Source organism: Neovison vison, chromosome 6, assembly GCF_020171115.1.
Source record: "Neovison vison isolate M4711 chromosome 6, ASM_NN_V1, whole genome shotgun sequence".
NCBI classification, from domain to species: Eukaryota; Metazoa; Chordata; class Mammalia; order Carnivora; family Mustelidae; genus Neogale; species Neogale vison.
Genome location: NC_058096.1, coordinates 215,628,063 through 215,644,983, shown reverse-complemented (window position 1 = coordinate 215,644,983; position 16,921 = coordinate 215,628,063). Strand labels below are relative to the sequence as shown.

Genomic DNA, 16,921 nt, shown 5'->3' with positions numbered 1-16,921 from the left:
TGTCTTGGACCAGTACCCCCTTCTTCGCACACCCCAGGGTCCCCCGAGCCCCTCCCCCTGCAGCCGCGCCGAGCCACCCAGCCCGTGGCCGCTGTTTACAAGGACACGCGCTTCCTGACAGTGACGCGAGCCGCCTCCTCCCCTTCCCCACGCTGGAGGAGGGGGGCGCGGGGGCCCGGCTCGCGCGAGGACCAATCGGAGCGCACTTCCGTAGCTGACAATAGCCGTATAAAGGCGTGTGGCTCAGGCTGAGCTGCCGGGACCTTGAGCGCGTCCAGGCCAGCATCGGAGTCAGCGGGGATCGGGGAGCAGGGGGAAGCGACACCAAGAAAGCGAGCACGCCAGGCAGGGCAGAAGGGCTCGAGGAGCCGCACGGAGCTTCCGCGTACAGCCGCCGGCTGGCCTCTCCCGGTCGGTGCCAGCTCCTGGGATCGCGCGTCCAGATACCTGGTCCAACCACTACCGTCGCGGACAGAGCGCCGCTCGCCGCAGCGAGGCCCGGGGCGGCCCCGCAGGGACCCCCCCAGACCGCCTGGGCCGCCCGGATGTGCACTAAAATGGAACAGCCCTTCTACCACGACGACTCATACGCAGCAGCGGGATACGGCCGGGCTCCGGGCGGCCTTTCTCTACACGACTACAAACTCCTGAAACCCAGCTTGGCGCTCAACCTGGCCGACCCCTACCGAAGTCTCAAAGCACCCGGCGCGCGGGGCCCGGGACCAGAGGGCAGCAGTGGCAGCAGCTACTTTTCCGGCCAGGGTTCGGACACAGGCGCATCGCTCAAGCTTGCCTCATCTGAGCTGGAGCGCCTGATCGTCCCCAACAGCAACGGAGTGATCACGACGACACCCACGCCTCCGGGACAGTACTTTTACCCTCGCGGGGGAGGCAGCGGCGGAGGTGCGGGGGGCGCCGGGGGAGGTGTCACCGAGGAGCAGGAGGGCTTTGCCGACGGCTTTGTCAAAGCCCTGGACGACCTGCACAAGATGAACCACGTGACGCCCCCCAACGTGTCCCTGGGCGCCAGCTCAGGGCCCCCGGCTGGGCCCGGGGGCGTCTACGCCGGTCCGGAGCCGCCTCCGGTCTACACCAACCTCAGCAGCTATTCCCCAGCCTCTGCGCCCTCTGGAGGCGCCGGGGCCGCCGTCGGGACTGGGAGCTCGTACCCGACGGCCACCATCAGCTACCTCCCACACGCACCACCCTTCGCTGGCGGCCACCCGGCGCAACTGGGCCTGGGCCGAGCAGCCTCCACCTTCAAGGAGGAACCGCAGACGGTGCCTGAGGCGCGCAGCCGCGACGCCACGCCACCGGTGTCCCCCATCAATATGGAAGACCAGGAGCGCATCAAAGTAGAGCGCAAGCGGCTGCGGAACCGGCTGGCGGCCACCAAGTGCCGGAAGCGGAAGCTGGAGCGCATCGCGCGCCTGGAGGACAAGGTGAAGACACTCAAGGCCGAGAACGCAGGGCTCTCGAGCACTGCTGGGCTCCTCCGGGAGCAGGTGGCCCAGCTCAAACAGAAGGTCATGACCCACGTCAGCAACGGCTGCCAGCTGCTGCTCGGGGTCAAGGGACACGCCTTCTGAGCGTCCCCCGTACGGACATTCCCCCAGTCTGGACGACTGGGCGCACGCCTCCCAAGGGGCGAGGGGGCAGGCGGTGGGCACCGGCCCCCCGCGGCACCGCAAACCACACTGGACTCCTGCCCGCCCGCTCTGCGCCCGGTCCTTCCACCTCGACGTTTACAAGCCCCCTTCCACGTTTTTTTTGTATTTTTTTTTTTCTGCTGGAAACGGACTCGATTCATATTGAATATAATATATTTGTGTATTTAACAGGGAGGGGAGGAGGGGGCGATCGCGGCGGAGCTGGCCCCGCCGCCCGGTACTCAAGCCCGCGGGGACATTGGGGAAGGGACCCCCGCCCCCTGCCCTCCCCCTCTGCACCGTACTGTGGATAAGAAACACGCACTTGGTCTCTAAAGAGTTTATTTTAAGATGTGTTTGTGTGTGTGTGTGTTTGTTGTTCCGACTTTTTATTGAATCTATTTAAGTAAAAAAAAAAAATGGTTCTTTATTAATTTCTGTTGTCTTTTTTTCCAAGCCGGGCGGGAGGAGGGAGAATAGTGGGCTGCCCCACCCCACTCCTGTTTGTGACTCGGTCCGGTATCTGTATCCTCCTCACCAGCTCTACCTAAGCATCCTGCACTCGTAGTCCAGGCGTCCAATCCTTCTCTTGTCCTCTGATCTCTGGGGTTGGAAGGTCCGGGGCGGGGACGCTGTCCAGCCGCCCATCACCAGGGGGCAGGATGCCTGGGGCTAGACGCGCATTGCGCGGGCGCAGCCCCGCCCAGGTGCGCGCGCTGGGGCTTTCCCCGCTGACGCAGCGGAAGCGCTGCCCCTACATGGGCCGATTCTGTCCAGTGACGCGACGGCGGTCTCCGGGCAGATTCCGGGAATCCCCTCCCCCGCTCTGCCGGGCAGGGCTGCGGCGCCGGGAAGGGGGCCGGGATTTTCCCAGGCAGGCGGCTGCCGGGGCCCGGAAAGCCCCAGGCCTGGGTCCAGAGCGTCCGCGGTGGGAGGGCCATGCTCCTGGGTCCCGGGGCCAACCCAGAGACTGCCCCATCGGGTTGGCGTCCGGGCCCCGCCGCGCCCACGCGCGCTCCGTCTGACCTGACCCGGGCGGGGGGTTGCTGCAGCCTTCGTTGCCGCCGCGGTACCCCCCACCCCCGCCAGGAAGGGCGGCGCCCGCCTGCCAATTTCCCCTCCCGGGTGCCAGGTTGGGAGCAGGGCGACTGCCAGGTCTGGTCCTGCCGGGGCGGCTGCTTGGGCGGCCGGGCGCCGCCGCCGCCGCCGCCGCCGCCCTCTCGCGGGACGCCCGCCCCCGCAGCTGGGAAAGGTGGGAGGGCTGCTGGTACGCCCGTAGGGGGTCTAGCTGGCTTCGGAGCTGGAAGCCCCCAGAACAGCGGAGAAAAACACAGGCTGAGAAACCGCAGGGGTGGGGTGGGCAGAACAGACAATTCATTAATTCATTTATGAACCTTGGAGACACTGCCTGGACGGTGGCAGACAGACAATAAACAAACATGATTCGGAGATGGTGGTAAGTGCTAGCAAGGGAAAAAAACAGGTCAAAGTAGTACTGATGGGGCAGGGGAGGCAAGCTGCTTTGGAGAATGGATTGGAAACGTGGACCTTTAATGATGAGACTTTTCATTTTTAAAGCCAGGTTCTGGGACAACAACGTTCTGGGCAAGAGAAACAGTACGTGCAAAGTTCCTGTGGCCAGAACAAGATCAGTCTGTTAAAGAACAGCAAGAAATCATTGTGTGCCTGGATTCGAGTGAACCAAGAGTGGGTAGTTGAGGTCAGGGAAATCCATGGACGGCCTTGGGGAAGGACTGTAGATAAAATTCCAAGGCCCAGATGAGTGTTTTGGAGGATTAATAATCTAGATAGCAATCCTGTGGAAGGAAATGGGGGTTCAGAATGGCAAAACCACTTGCACAGCATCAAACTGCACTCTTGGGAACACTCTGGTTCCTAATACCTGCCTCCCAGCCTGACGGTCATCCTTCTTCCCCAGGAGCAGATGGGCAACCCTTCCAGCCTAGAGTGGGCCAGAGCTTACAACAGGGCCTGTACACGGAACTCAAGCTCCTACTCCTGGTTCTGCTCTTAGGACTGGGTCCCCCCTCCCTTCTTCCCATCCAGGGACAGTCCTAATAACTACTAACTGGGTCCCAAGCTTCACATACTGTGTTGCATTTAATGTGCATGGTAATGTTGAGTTAGTTGTCTTTATTCTCATCTGTTGAACAGACCCAGTAAAAATCACAGCTCTTGAATGGTATTTGAACACTGGCTGGCTGATGGCAAAGAGTGGGTGCTGCCCTGCGAGGCCAGGTTTTAGGACACAGGCCATCCTGGGGCTTGCTCCCAGCAAGGGGCCAACAGCCTACCCACCCCCACCAGTACCCTCTGGCCAGGAGAAAGAGGAAGCAGTGAGCATGAGGTAAGACTCCCACCTTGTGGTGAAAATAAGTAACTACAGGGTCAATTTCCCAGGGAGAAGGGGCGGAGTTAGCAAGGACACCAGGACAGACCACACAGATGGAAACTCATGTCTGTCCTAATACTTTATTGGTCACCTCTAGGCCTGTGCCCAGCTAGATGGGTCCAAGGAGGGGCTCACCATTCACCCGCTCCCAGCGGGGAGAATGAGAAGGCCCTGGCCAAGCCCTCCAGGGTCATGGACTATGGTGTTTAAAGGGGTGAATCTGGCCTTTCCTGGGTCAGCAATGGGGTATCCAGGTAGAGGCGCAGGTGGAGGCCAGCAGCCCAGGCTTTCCACCTGTCTGCAGTCTAGTTGTGTTTGGAGAAGTATTCTTTGCTTTCGTCCACGTTAGGCTTGATTGTGTCACTGCCTGGCTTCCAGCCAGCAGGACAGACTGTGGGAAGACACAGGGATGCACATGTGAGACTAGAGCCACATCTTCGAGGTAGGGCAGTATGAGGGGATGAACAGAGGCAAAGCAAGAACTGGAGTGGCAGAAGAAAAAGCCCAGAGCCAAGTGGTACAGCCCCAAGGCCGTACAGCACCTTGGGAGAAGCTCTTTAAGCCCGGATACGGGATGTTCTGGCTGACAATTCAATTTCTTTTTGACCTCCCCCACACTGTTTTTTAAAAATTTATTTATTAGAGAGAGAAAGACAATGCATGAGAGTCCGGGGGTGGTGGTGTGGGGAGGGGGGAAAGAGGGAGATTCCTCTAGCAGGCTCCCTGCTGAGTGAGGAGCCTGACAAGGATCCCTGGATCCCAGGACCCTGAGACCATGACCTGAGCCGAAACCAAGAGTCAGATACTTAACTGAGCTACCCCGCCACCCCTCTTTTTGACCCCTTTAATACTGCTTCTCCCTCAGTCACAGACCCACTGGACATGGAGGGCCTGGGATCAGGCTGTGTCCTGCACATGAGAAGGTCTCTGATTCGACTAATATTATTCCAGCTCAACCTGGTACATGACTTCTCAGATACCTTCGATAGATCTGTTACCTCCCAGCCCCCACTGTCATATTGGGGTGTCCCCCCCTCCAGACTAGACAAGTCCTGCAGACAAGGCTCTGAACTGGGGCCCTCACAACGGACAGGGCAGGCAGGCAGTGTCTGCCTGAGGGCTGAGGGTCTACCCACATATGAACACAGGTGAACATATATGTGCTTACCTTCCCCATGCTCATCCGTGTACTGGAAGGCCTGAACCAGCCGCAGAACTTCGTCCACAGAGCGCCCCACAGGCAAATCATTGACAGTGATCTGGCGAAGGACACCCTTGCCGTCGATGATAAAGAGGCCCCTGAAGATGTTAAGTGTTCATGGTGAGAAGCTGAGAGTTCCCACTGCCAGGGCCGGGGGAGGGAGTATCGACTCCCTGGCGGCCACAGGTTTGGCGGCAGGGAAAACAGTGCCCAAGTGTTGCCCCCTCACCCTGAGGACAGAGGGCTTTCTGGGGGCTCCACGGTACCTGTAGGCAATGCCCTCATCTTTCTTCAGCACACCATAATCTTCAGATAAATTTCTGGTTACATCAGCCAGCAGGGGAATATTCAGGGGGCCCAAGCCTCCTTCCTTCCTCGGAGTGTTGATCCTAGGAGTGAAAGAGACTAGTCTGGGACCTCCAGATGCCTGACACAGCAGGGTCCTCCCCCTGGGGCTCTGGGTATGATAAAGGCTGGAGAGGGGGTGCTGGAGTTGAGAGATAAGGGTCTAGCCTCCCCACCCACCGCACCCTGAGGAGGGTACAGGGGCTCTTTCCCACAGCTGGAAAGACTCAGCCAAGGCTCCAGGTCCAGCAAAGGGCGTTCACATTCGCTGGTGGCCTCCCACATCTTGAGGCAGAAAGCCTGCCTCAGCATCCCCCTCCTCCTCGCTCTAGCTCTGTTCCCTGGGGCCCAGCCCTTCACTGTCTAGAACTGGAGTTTCCACCTTCTTGAAATAGTTCTTGGAAGGGAGGTTGTGTTGCCCTAAGTGAGATAAAGCATCTCCAAGTCTCTGGGACGAGCAACTAGTTTTCAGATGCTAATTACTGCCATCATTATTAAGGACTTAGGCGTCCTTAATTCTACTCTTTTCAAGATGGGGGAAAGGGAGGCCCAAATGTTGAGCAACACCCACAGGAACACACAGCTCGGACCCCCGGAGGTTGGACGTTTGGCTGCATCCCCCCTCCCTGCCCGTCCCAGCTCATACCAAGCGAGGTGGGTGAACTGAGAGTCGACAGAAACCCCCAGCACCTCACAGCCCAGCTTGCGGAAGTCCTCCGCCCGCTCGCTGAAAGCGATGATCTCCGTGGGGCAGACAAAGGTGAAGTCCAGCGGGTAGAAAAAGAGGACCAGGTATTTCCCTGCGGGAGGGAGCGGGGATAGACAAGGAGTTAGGCCTCTGCTGTCTGGGCCCCACCCCCACCTGGGCCCACTCTCGACCGCCCTCACCTTTGTAGTCGCCAAGCTTCACCTCCTTGAAGGCGCCGTCCACCACGGCGGTGGCTTGGAAGGGCGGGGCGGGCTTTCCGATGTGCGCCTTGCCAGAGGCCATGACTGAAAGCTGAGAACCCCCCGGCCCGGTCAGTGCGCCCGGGGAAGACCCTTTGTCCTCCTTCCCCAAGGTCACGCTGCGTGCTGGGCTCCGTTATCGAATGGGAGGCAGAAGCCGCAGCACTACCCGCACCCTCCGGGGTACCTGGCCTGCGCGGCCTTGAGACCGCAGGAGACCCGCCCCCCTGACCAGCAAAAGCGGCCCGGCTGCAGCCGCCAGGGGCCCCCCATTAGCGTGTCGGCTTGAGCGCCCTGGCGCTAGCCCACCGCTCCAGGTGGAGACCCCGCGAGCAGGGGGCGGGAGCTCGGCGATGCGGCCTGTACTGCAAGGCCAAGGCCTCGGTTTCCCCCTGCAAGGACAAAGGCGGCCACTAAAGCGAGCGGAAAACAAAAGCTGCAGCACTGAGGTCTGGACCCGGCCGGAGCTGCTCTGCGGGGGCTCCCCAGAGCCCGGTGCCCTCCAGGTGTCCATACCTGCGTGGGCAAGGGCGGCACGCACAGAGTAGCAGACGCGCGAACACGCGTTCTCAGCACCAAGTGCGCCCTGGGCCTGGGTGCCTTTTATGCGCGGCCCGAACCATGACGCATAGGGCGGGGGGGGGTGGGCGGACGAGTGGAGCGGTCGGGTCCACTGCAACCGCGGGAGGGGGGTTGGGGAACGAAGCGGCCGGGTCCACGCGCCTGCAAGCGGCGGGAGGAGTCGCGGAGCCGTGGGCCCCGACCACTGCCACCGCTGGTGGGGGTAGTGCGGGCACCACATACCCCGCGAGGAGCTCCTCGGAGCGCGCCCGGGTCGGTTGGAGTCCGGCATGGCCGGGAGCCCGACTGACTTACTGCTGCCGCTTCTGATTCTCCTGCTGCTGGGGACCCCTGCCCAGGTCTCCCACGACTACCATTACTTTGGCGAGAAGAGCGGAGGCGACCCCTGGGAGGAGCTGCGGCTGCAGCATCAGGAGAAAGGTAACCGCACGCCGCGGGTGTGTTGGTGCGGAAAGGTGCCCCATTGTCCTACTTCGCCAGCTGGCTGCAAAGAGACCCTCCTTCAGACTTCCCATCTCTTCCCATCTCTCCCCATCTGCGCACTGGCGTGCCCCCCACCCCCGCCCGCCGCCCTTGGGCTGGGTACTTTTCTCTGAGGCTCAGTGTCCTTATCTGTAAATTGAAATAGAGACTGACTTGAAGCCTCTTACAGGGGAAGAGGGGACATGGGTAGGCAGTAATTCCCGAGCAGACACAACTGTAAACTCAGGCATGGTGTGCTAGGAAGGGTGGAGATAGAGAAAGGAGGGGACAGGTAAACGTCTGAAATGAGAGAAGGGCAGATTGAAGAGGATGGCTAACCAGTGCAGCAGGAAGCCAGCAAAAGCCAAAAATGCAAAAATTTAGGGGGAAGAGTGTGCCAGGGAATGGGAACAGCAAGTGCCAAAGCCAAAGGGCTGGACGGAGGAAAAGAAAGAGGCCAGTGTTGTCTGGCTGAGGCTTGGTAAGGCAAGAAGTGTTAGGACTTTGTGAGCTGCAGAGTTGGGATAAGACCTGTTTCCTAGTGGCATAGGGAGGCGTCCGTAGAAGAGCATTGTAAAGAGCCCCCCCCCAACACTCAGAAGGTTGTAGCTGCTTGAAAAGTGGTCATAATAATTGTTTTTGTGCTACATGCTAGCACATTGCCAGAGGCTTTCCGTACCTTCATTATATTATGCCAATTATGTCACTTAACTTGCCACCTGGCAGCCTTGCTGGTTAGGGGGCACTCTGCCTACTAACAGGCCCATTATCACACCCCTGAAGACACGAGTCAGCTTCAGATGGTGGGCACCAAGGTTGTTGTATCATGTTCCCAAATGGACAGGCTGGCACAGGTGGGAAGTGTTAGTTTGCAATTCCTCTGGGTCACACACCAGATGTATGAGCTCAAAGGGTGGGTTGCTTTCTGTAAGTCTCAGTTTCCCCACCTGGGAATGATAAGGAAATTAAATGAGATCATCTGTGGGGGGCGAGTGCCTGGCACAAAGGCAGAGCTCAACGAACAGGAGATGTCGTTAGTGTCTTTATCCTCCTGCCTTCCTAGAGGAGGGAAGGGGGTAGATTCCCCCCTACCTGGCCCTCCATCCCTAGAAGTGGAGGACTCCATCCTTGGCCCTTGGGGAAAGTGGCGCTGTTTCTGCGACCTGGGCAAGCAGGAGCGCAGCCGCGAGGTCCTGGGCACTGCGCCTGGCCCTGTGTTCATGGACCGCGAGAATCTGGTGCAGGTGCGGCCCTGCAGACAACAGGATTGTGCCTCCTGCAAACCAATCGACTGCGACTGGAGGCCCTGAATCCGGGTGAGAGGCTCGCGCAGAGGAGGCGGGGCCAGGGCGGGTGGTTAAGTCCCGAGTTGAAAGTCCCCAGGGTGGGCAGGGAGAAGAAGGGAGGGACCACGAGTGGGGGGGCGGGGTTCGAGGAGGGTCTTGAGGGCTGAAGCTAGAAGATGGTGGGGAAGGGAGAGCTGAGTCAGGAACAGTGAGCCCCCGCTGATATCTGGGGAGAAAGGAAGAAAGATGGTGAGGGGCAGGGAGGGGGAATTTGAAATGGAAGGACTGCGACCCTGAGAAAGGGGTATGAGCCTGATGTGGGCCAGGGACCTATCTACAGGCTGAGGCCGTGAGCCGGCTGAGACTTGAGAACTGGGGGACATGGACCTTGAACTGGGGGGAATGGCCCTGCCTGTTGGGCACAGACTGTCAGCAGAAGTCTGTTGATATTTGGGATCACAGTTGGGAGGGGGTGGGTGGGGGAGGCTTAGCCCCAGTCAGAGGTTAGGAAGCAGAGTGGGGGCCGGAGCGAGGCAGCCCCGGTGCCGAGAGAGAGGGCTAAGACTGTGTAGAGTGGCAGGGACAGGGACTACAAAGAGCCAGCATCCAGATGGACAGAGACCCAGTGATGTAGACACTGACAGTATTCTGGCAATATAGTGGTATTTGACCTTCAAGGTCCTGACTGGGCCAAGTTCTCCAAAGTCTGCGTCAGTTTCCCTTTTATTTCCCTATCCTCCTACCAGCCCCGACGGGCGGGACGTCAGGGACTCCGGGGCGGAGCTTGGAAAGCGACCCCGCCCACCCCGGTCCGCCAAAGAGCGGGGCCGTCGGCCTTGGGAACTACAATTCCCAGGAAGCCGTACGGCAGGAGCTTCGGTGGCGCCTGCGCAAACTTCAACGGCGGCAGAAGCGTCGGCGGCGTGTCCTCGGCACCGATTGGTCGGGAGCGAGAGCGGTTTGGGGCCCGCGGAAAACGCGCGCCTAGACCTGAACCTGCAGACCTCGTTCTTGCTGGTGGTGGCGGAGGTAAAGGCGGCATGGATCTCAGCGAGCTGGACAGAGATAGTACGGGCCGCTGTCGCCTGAACTCGCCTGTGCCCGCGGTGTGCTGCAAGGAGCCCTGCGCCCTGGGCGTCGATGAAGCGGGCCGGGGCCCGGTGCTGGGTGCGCCCCCGGGGCTGGGCTGGGGGAGGGGCGTGATAAAGGGAATGCTGATTGCACTGGAACGGAAGCCGGGATTGCATCGTACCCGGGGAGGGGGGGTGATAGTGGAATAGAGATAGCGGTTTTCACGGGCTCACTGGTTGGATCCCCGCTTCTCCAGGCCCCATGGTCTACGCCATCTGTTACTGCCCCCTGTCCCGCCTGGCAGATCTGGAAGCCCTGAAAGTGGCAGGTGAGCTCGAGGTGTGAGTCTCGGGAGGTGGTTCCGGGGCGGGTGCATACTGGAGGGGGAGAACAGGAGCTGGGAGAACCAGTCGATTCCCTTCTCTCCCAACCCTCCTCCCAGACTCAAAGACCCTATCGGAGAGTGAGCGGGACAGGCTCTTTGTGAAAATGGAGGAGGACGGGGACTTTGTGGGCTGGGCATTGGACGTGCTGTCTCCAAACCTCATCTCTACCAGCATGCTTGGGCGGTGAGGGACCTCCGGGAGGGGCCTGGGTGGAGGGGCAGCCAGCATGGGTTGGAAGGGATCAGTATCTGGATCGGGGTTGACTGGGTTCTGTCTCCCACTGCAGGGTCAAGTACAACCTGAATTCCCTATCCCATGATACAGCCATTGGGCTGGTGCAGTATGCCTTGGATCAGGGTGTGAAAGTTGCCCAGGTGAGCTAACATAGATCTCAACAGTTAATTTTTTGATTCCAGTAAAAATTAAATCTGGGAAGTTCAGTGTCAAGTGAATAAGAGAGAGAGATTAAATTACCAGAGGGAAATATAAGTTGGCATTGCATCCAGTACTCTCTGGCAAAGAACAGGCTGTTTTGAGAGAATAACAAGGATAAATATGCTTGAGATAGGGAACGTAACAAGGGAGGCTTTGCTGGGGAGATGGCCGAGGTCCAGGACTGAAACATGGCGCTGATGGTGCAGTACTGGAGCAGACAGACAAGGGCTCTGCCCTCTGGGCTTCATGGCCAAGTCATGGGACACAGATGGTCAGCTGGTAAGCAAATATTAAAGGTGATTTCTGAGGATAAAGGCAACGGAGATCACCAATATCTTTCTACTCTAGCTGAGGTCTCCCTGTTGCTGTCTGGCATTTTTGGCATGGTCCCACCCCAGGGCCTTTGCACTGGCTGTTCTTTCTGCCTAGAATCCTCTTCCTGAGATCTCCCCATGACTCATTACCTCATCTCTTTCAGGCCTTTATTCAGATGTCACCACATCAGAGTGAACTCTCTGAATCTCTCCTACCACTGTTTAAAATGAAAACCCTTCCTGGGGTGCCTGACTGCCTCAGTCAGTAGAGCATGGGACTCTCAATCTCGGTCATGAGTTCAAGCCCCAAGTTGTATGTAGACCTTACTTAAAAAAAAAATTAAGCAGAGGGGTGCCTGGGTGGCTCCATGGGTTAAGCCTCTGCCTTCTGCTCGTGGTCTCTGTCAAATAAATAAATAAAATATTAAAAAAAAAAGTAGAGAAGGAATAAAATGATAATTTTCCCCAACACTCCCCTGCCCTTTATTATTTATCCTTTTTTTTTTTTTTAAGATTTTTAAAAATTTATTTGACAGAGAGAGATCACAAGTAGGCAGAGAGGCAGGCAGAGAGAGAAGGAAGCAGGATCTCTGCTGAGCAGAGAGCCCGATGCGGGGCTCGATCCCAGGACCCTGGGATCATGACCTGAGCTGAAGGCAGAGGATTTAACCCACTGAGCCACCCAGGCGCCCCTATTTATCCTTCTTCTTGTCTGTGGCCCTCACCAGGGTGTCCACTCTCTGAAGACAGATTTTTGCCTCGTGTGTTTACTGCCATATTCCTGGCATCTGGTGTAGCCACGGTATGCATTAGGTGCTCAGCGAGTGTGTAGAATGGATTCAGCTTGATCAGGAAGCCTCTTTTGGAAGGGACTTTTTTTTTTTTTTTTTTAAGATTTTATTTATTATTTACTTGACAGACAGAGATCACAAGTAGGCAGAGAGAGAGGGAAGCAGGCTCCATGCTGAGCAGAGAGCCCGATGCAGGGCTCGATCCCAGGACCCTGGGATCATGACCCACTGAGCCACCCAAGTGCCCCAGGACTTTATTTTTTTATTTTATTTTTTTAAAAATATTTTATTTATTTATTTGACAGAGAGAGATCACAAGTGGGCAGAGAGGCAGGCAGAGAGAGAGAGGAGGAAGCAGGCTCCCTGCTGAGCAGAGAGCCCGATGCGGGACTCGATCCCAGGACCCTGAGATCATGACCTGAGCCAAAGGCAGCGGCTTAACCCACTGAGCCACCCAGGCACCCTTTATTTATTTATTTATTTATTTAAGTAATCTCTGGGGAGTGCCTGTATGGCTTAGTCGGTTAAATATCTGCCTTCAGCTCAGGTCATGATCCCAGGATCCCGGGATTGGGTCCCCTATCAGGCTCCCTGTTCAGCAGGGAGCCTGCTTCTCCCTCTGCCTGTCTCTCTCTCTCATACACAAATAAATAAATAGAATTTTTTTTTTTTAAGATTTTATTTACTTATTTAACAGACAGAGATCACAAGTAGGCAGAGAGGCAGGCCGAGAGAGAGAAAGGGAAGCAGGCTCACTGCTGAGCAGAGAGCCCGATGTGGGGCTCGATCCCAGGACCCTGGGATTATGACCTGAGCCGAAGGCAGAGGCTTTAACCCACTGAGCCACCCAGGTGCCCCAATAAATAGAATTTTTTAAAAAATAATTTTCTTTTATTTATTTGTTTATTTATTTGACAGATGAGAGATCACAAGTAGGCAGAGAGGCAGGCAGAGAGAGAGAGGGGGAAGCAGGCTCCCCGCTGAGCAGAGAGCCCGATGCGGGGCTCGATCCCAGGACCCCGAGATCACAACCCGAGCCAAAGGCAGAGGCTCAAGCCACCGAGCCACCCAGGTGCCCCTAAATAAATAGACTCTTTAAAAAAAAAAAAATAATCTCTGTACCTGATGTGGGATTCAAGTTCACGATCTCAAGACCAAGAGTCACATGTTCTGTCAACTGAGCCAGCCAGGTGCCTCTGGAGGGGACTTCTGAGCAGAGATACCTGAGAGGGCTACAGCCTGGGGATGAGCTGAGAGAAGAATATTCCAGGCATAGGAGGAGCAGCCAGTGTAAATGCTGTGAGGCTGGATCACTTACACAGCTGTTTTTCCAGATGTTTGTTGACCGGATACGTTTCTGTCACCACGGCAGGTATTTGTGGACACAGTAGGGCCGCCAGAAACTTACCAGGAGCAGCTGCAGCAGCACTTTCCCGGCATTGAGGTGACAGTCAAGGCCAAGGCGGATGCCCTCTACCCTGTGGTCAGTGCTGCCAGTATCTGCGCCAAGGTTAGGCTCCTACTGGCCGCGGCCCATTCCTAGTGTCTCCCTGGGCAGAGGGCAGGCGTGCCTGCTCTGGGGGGAGGGAGATCCCAAGTTTTTATCTTGCCCACAGGTAGCCCGAGACCAGGCTGTAAAGAACTGGCACTTTGTGGAAGATCTCCAGGGCCTGGATGCGGATTATGGCTCCGGTTACCCCAATGGTGAGCAGACGACAGCTGCCTTGAGACAATGGTAGTGGCAGCAACACTGACGGGGCAGGGTTGAGCCCTCTTCTACAGTTTTCCGTGGTGCGCTCCTGCTGCGCAGTTGAGGAGCCCAAGGCTCAGATGGGAGCCACTTGCTGGTGGCCAGCCTGGAGCAGAGCTGGTTCCAGCGGGCAGGCTCAGTCCTCCCACCTGTCTCCCTCCCGCCTGTCTCTCTGGCGCTCCATTGAGGTCCTGACACCCTTAGTGGGCATCTGTCTGTTTGTTAAGAGGAAAGGGGCAGGGGCAAGGGATGTCAGCACATGTCCAGTAAAATCTGGCTTAAATCTAGTGTTTTCTTCCCAGTTATGAAACTCACTCTCCTCACCTGTATGGTAGGTGATCTTGTGCCCATCTCCCTGCCTTGAGTAGATTTTAAGAATCAGTGGCTGACCGGGTTTGAACTCGTAATAAACGACCCTTGCTGTTTGGCTTTGAAAAAAAAAAAAAAAAAAAAAGAATCAGTGGCTGAGTTCAGGGAGGCCTCTGGTCCTTCTGAGGCCCAGGGAGGGATGGGCAGTTGGGTGGGGAGACATGGCAAGTCTGTGACTGGAACTTAGGTAAGGCCAAAGTAAGGAAAGCAGGTCCAGGCCAAAGACAGCCTGGGCCACAGTCAGTGCTTACTGAGCACCTGGTACGTGTCTGAGCCCTTGGGATGGAGCCATGAATAAGATAAACAAGGGCCTCACTGTCCCCACTGAGGTCCCCGTTTTGGGAGGATGATGGCCATTAACACCATGGTCCACTGATGCTCATTTAATGACCATTGTCCTTGATCGGGGTGAAGGGATGTCTCAGAGGCAGTCTCCCTCAACTACCTTGAGCACCCGTTGGCGGGTAGAGTCGGGCAGTTTCCCCGCACAAAGGTTCTGAGGCAGGGATGGGTCTTGAACAGTGGGAGAGGCCTCCGGTACTCTGGCGGCCTGAACTGAGGTGGTGGGACCTCAGATGCCAGGCCAAGGAACTCGGACACTGCGTCCGGGCTCAAGGGCCATTGCCGCTGCCCACACCACCCTTCCTGTCCCTCAGATCCCAAGACAAAAGCGTGGTTGAGGAAGCACGTGGAGCCTGTGTTCGGCTTCCCCCAGTTTGTCCGGTTCAGCTGGCGCACGGCCCAGAGCATCCTGGAGACAGAGGCCGAAGGCGTTTTGTGGTGGGTGTCCTGCAGGGGCTGTGACGAAAGCGGGAGGGAGGCCAGGGCTCAGCTCCCACCCGGAATCCCCCTCCTCCCACACCTCGAAGTGGCCAGTGTCACCACCTCTCCCCCAGGGAGGACTCGCCGACGGGGGATCAGGAGGGACCCGGGAGGATCATGTCCTACTTCAGCAAAAGCCCCCAAACCCTGCCGCGCCTCCCACACCGGTACTTCCAGGAGCGAGGCCTGGAGTCTGCCACCACTCTCTAGGAGCCAGCCCGTTCTCCCTTGATACGCGCCCCCACCCCAGCCCACCCCTGCCCCATTTGTGATTAAAGTTCTTTACGGAAAGCTGAAGCTCGGTATTTGGTTGTACTCTGCGGTGGAAGCAGGTTGGGAGTGTGCTCGGCGGCTGGACTGAGGCACAGACTTCTGGAACATAAACATGATGGGTCCTGGCTGATTGACTTTATTTTTTTCTTTTTTTAAGATTTTATCTATTTGGGAAAAAAAAATTTATCTATTTGAGAGAGAGAGACAGCACGTGGGTGTGTGGAGCGAGGGCAGGGAGAGGCAGAGGGAGATGGAGAAAGAATGTCAAGGGGACTTTGATGCTGAGCATGGAGCCGGACACGGGGCTTGATCACACAACCCCTTAGATAACAACCTGAGCCAAAACCAAAAGTTGGACCTTTAACCAACTGTGCCACCCAGGGACCCCTATTTTATTTTATTTTTTAAGGTTTTATTTATTTATTTGACAGAGATCACAGGTAGGCAGAGAGGCAGGCAGAGATAGGGAAGCAGGCTCCCCACTGAGCAGAGAGCCCAATGCAGGGCTCGATCCCAGGACCCCGGGATCATGACCTGAGCCGAATGCAGAGGCTTTAACCCACTGAGCCACCCAGGGGCCCCCCTATTTTATTTTTTAAATGGATAATATATTTGCAGGATGCAGAATGAGGAGAGAACACAGTGAAAATCCTCCCTCCCACATTGTCCCCCAGATTTCTGGTGGGTTTACCAAGGCATCTCAGTCTATTCGGGTGCTTTGACAAAATACCGCAGCTGGGGGATTTATAAACAACAGGAGGCCGGAAGTCTAAGATCACGGTTTCTGCAGGGTCAAGTTCTGCTGAGGACCCTTTTCCAGACTGTAGACTGCGGGCTACTCACTGTGTTGTCAGGTGCTGGAAGGGGCGGGGAACCTCCGATTATAAGAGCACTAATCCCCTTCTTGACCTAATCACCTCTTAATACCATTATCTGTGGGAATTAGGATACCAACCTGAATTTTGGGGGAACACGCATTCAGGCCACAGCAGGTACCTTTTGTCCTTCTGGAGATAGCCTGGCATGTTACAAAATAGATGTGCAGTTACTTCCCTAAGTGTGTTGTTGTTTTACGAATGCAAACACTCTAGCCCAGGAAGCACGCATTCAGTACTCTTCACCGCGTCTGTCTTGGAGATAATTCCAAACGTGCCTAAAAACGTTCCTCATTCCCTTCTCGCTACAGAGTCCTTGGCGTGACTGTCCTATGGTTTATTTAATGCTTAAGAGACAGTGAGTTGTTGCCTGGCTTCTGTTAGACATGAACAGCGGAGAAGGACCAGGGTGGGCCATCATTTCTCATGTACTTTTGTCTGTAGGGTAAAATTCCCAGGGGTGGGCTTGCTGGGTTAGAGATTCTGTGTCGTTTGTAATTCGGAGAGATATTAGCGAATTCCTGTGAAGACTTACACCCGTTGGCAATGTAAGTAAGCACTTATTTCGCACACAGCCTTGCCAGTGGCAAGACAGGTTTATCTCACTCCATGAGAAGCTTGGAAGTCAGGGGGCTCTAGATGTTTATTTTTTTATTTTAAAGAGTACATGTGAGGAGGAAGGGGGCAGAGGGAGAAGGAGAGAAAGAATCCCAAGCAGACTCTGCACTGAGCACTATACCTGATGTGGGGCTCGATCCCATGACCCCAAGCCCATGACCTGAGCCAAAATCAAGAGTTGGACGCTTGAGCCACCCAAGTACCCCTCAAGGACACTATTTTTTATTTTTTATTTTATTTTATTTATTTATTTTTTAAAGATTTTATTTATTTATTTGACAGAGAGAAATCACAAGTAGATGGAGAGGCAGGTAGAGAGAGAGAGGGAAGC

General features: G+C 56.3%; 4 protein-coding genes across 6 annotated transcripts; 3 read left to right on the top strand and 1 right to left on the bottom strand.

Moving 5' to 3' along the window:
• The first annotated feature begins 267 nt into the window (after positions 1–267).
• JUNB (JunB proto-oncogene, AP-1 transcription factor subunit) lies at positions 268–2,083 on the top strand. The gene has a single exon (XM_044254106.1). It carries the CDS (start codon positions 546–548, stop codon positions 1,587–1,589), a length of 1,044 nt encoding a protein of 347 aa, XP_044110041.1. The 5' UTR covers positions 268–545; the 3' UTR covers positions 1,590–2,083.
• A 2,045-nt stretch (positions 2,084–4,128) lies between these two features.
• Positions 4,129–7,155, bottom strand: PRDX2 (peroxiredoxin 2). The gene is made up of 6 exons (XM_044254105.1): positions 7,073–7,155; positions 6,497–6,608; positions 6,255–6,408; positions 5,530–5,652; positions 5,231–5,361; positions 4,129–4,453 (listed from the first exon to the last, which is right to left on the bottom strand). Exons 2-6 carry the CDS (start codon positions 6,597–6,599, stop codon positions 4,368–4,370), a joined length of 597 nt encoding a protein of 198 aa, XP_044110040.1. The 5' UTR covers positions 6,600–6,608; positions 7,073–7,155; the 3' UTR covers positions 4,129–4,367.
• A 103-nt stretch (positions 7,156–7,258) lies between these two features.
• Positions 7,259–9,716, top strand: THSD8 (thrombospondin type 1 domain containing 8). Of its 2 annotated transcripts, XM_044254104.1 has the most exons (3): positions 7,259–7,558; positions 8,711–8,916; positions 9,633–9,716. In XM_044254104.1, the coding sequence occupies exons 1-2, from the start codon at positions 7,408–7,410 to the stop codon at positions 8,908–8,910; spliced, it is 351 nt and encodes a 116-aa protein (XP_044110039.1). In that variant the 5' UTR covers positions 7,259–7,407; the 3' UTR covers positions 8,911–8,916; positions 9,633–9,716. The 2 variants fall into 2 exon arrangements, 1 of the variants encoding a protein (XP_044110039.1); XR_006385174.1 differs by lacking the exon at positions 9,633–9,716 and having other exon boundaries at positions 7,496–7,558; positions 8,664–8,777.
• RNASEH2A (ribonuclease H2 subunit A) lies at positions 9,713–15,121 on the top strand. 2 transcript variants are annotated; one of them, XM_044254101.1, is made up of 8 exons: positions 9,713–10,053; positions 10,214–10,285; positions 10,400–10,526; positions 10,630–10,717; positions 13,256–13,393; positions 13,500–13,587; positions 14,659–14,782; positions 14,899–15,121. In XM_044254101.1, exons 1-8 carry the CDS (start codon positions 9,927–9,929, stop codon positions 15,032–15,034), a joined length of 900 nt encoding a protein of 299 aa, XP_044110036.1. In that variant the 5' UTR covers positions 9,713–9,926; the 3' UTR covers positions 15,035–15,121. The 2 variants fall into 2 exon arrangements, with proteins under 2 accessions (XP_044110036.1, XP_044110038.1); XM_044254103.1 differs by having other exon boundaries at positions 9,724–9,915.
• Positions 15,122–16,921: the final 1,800 nt, after the last annotated feature.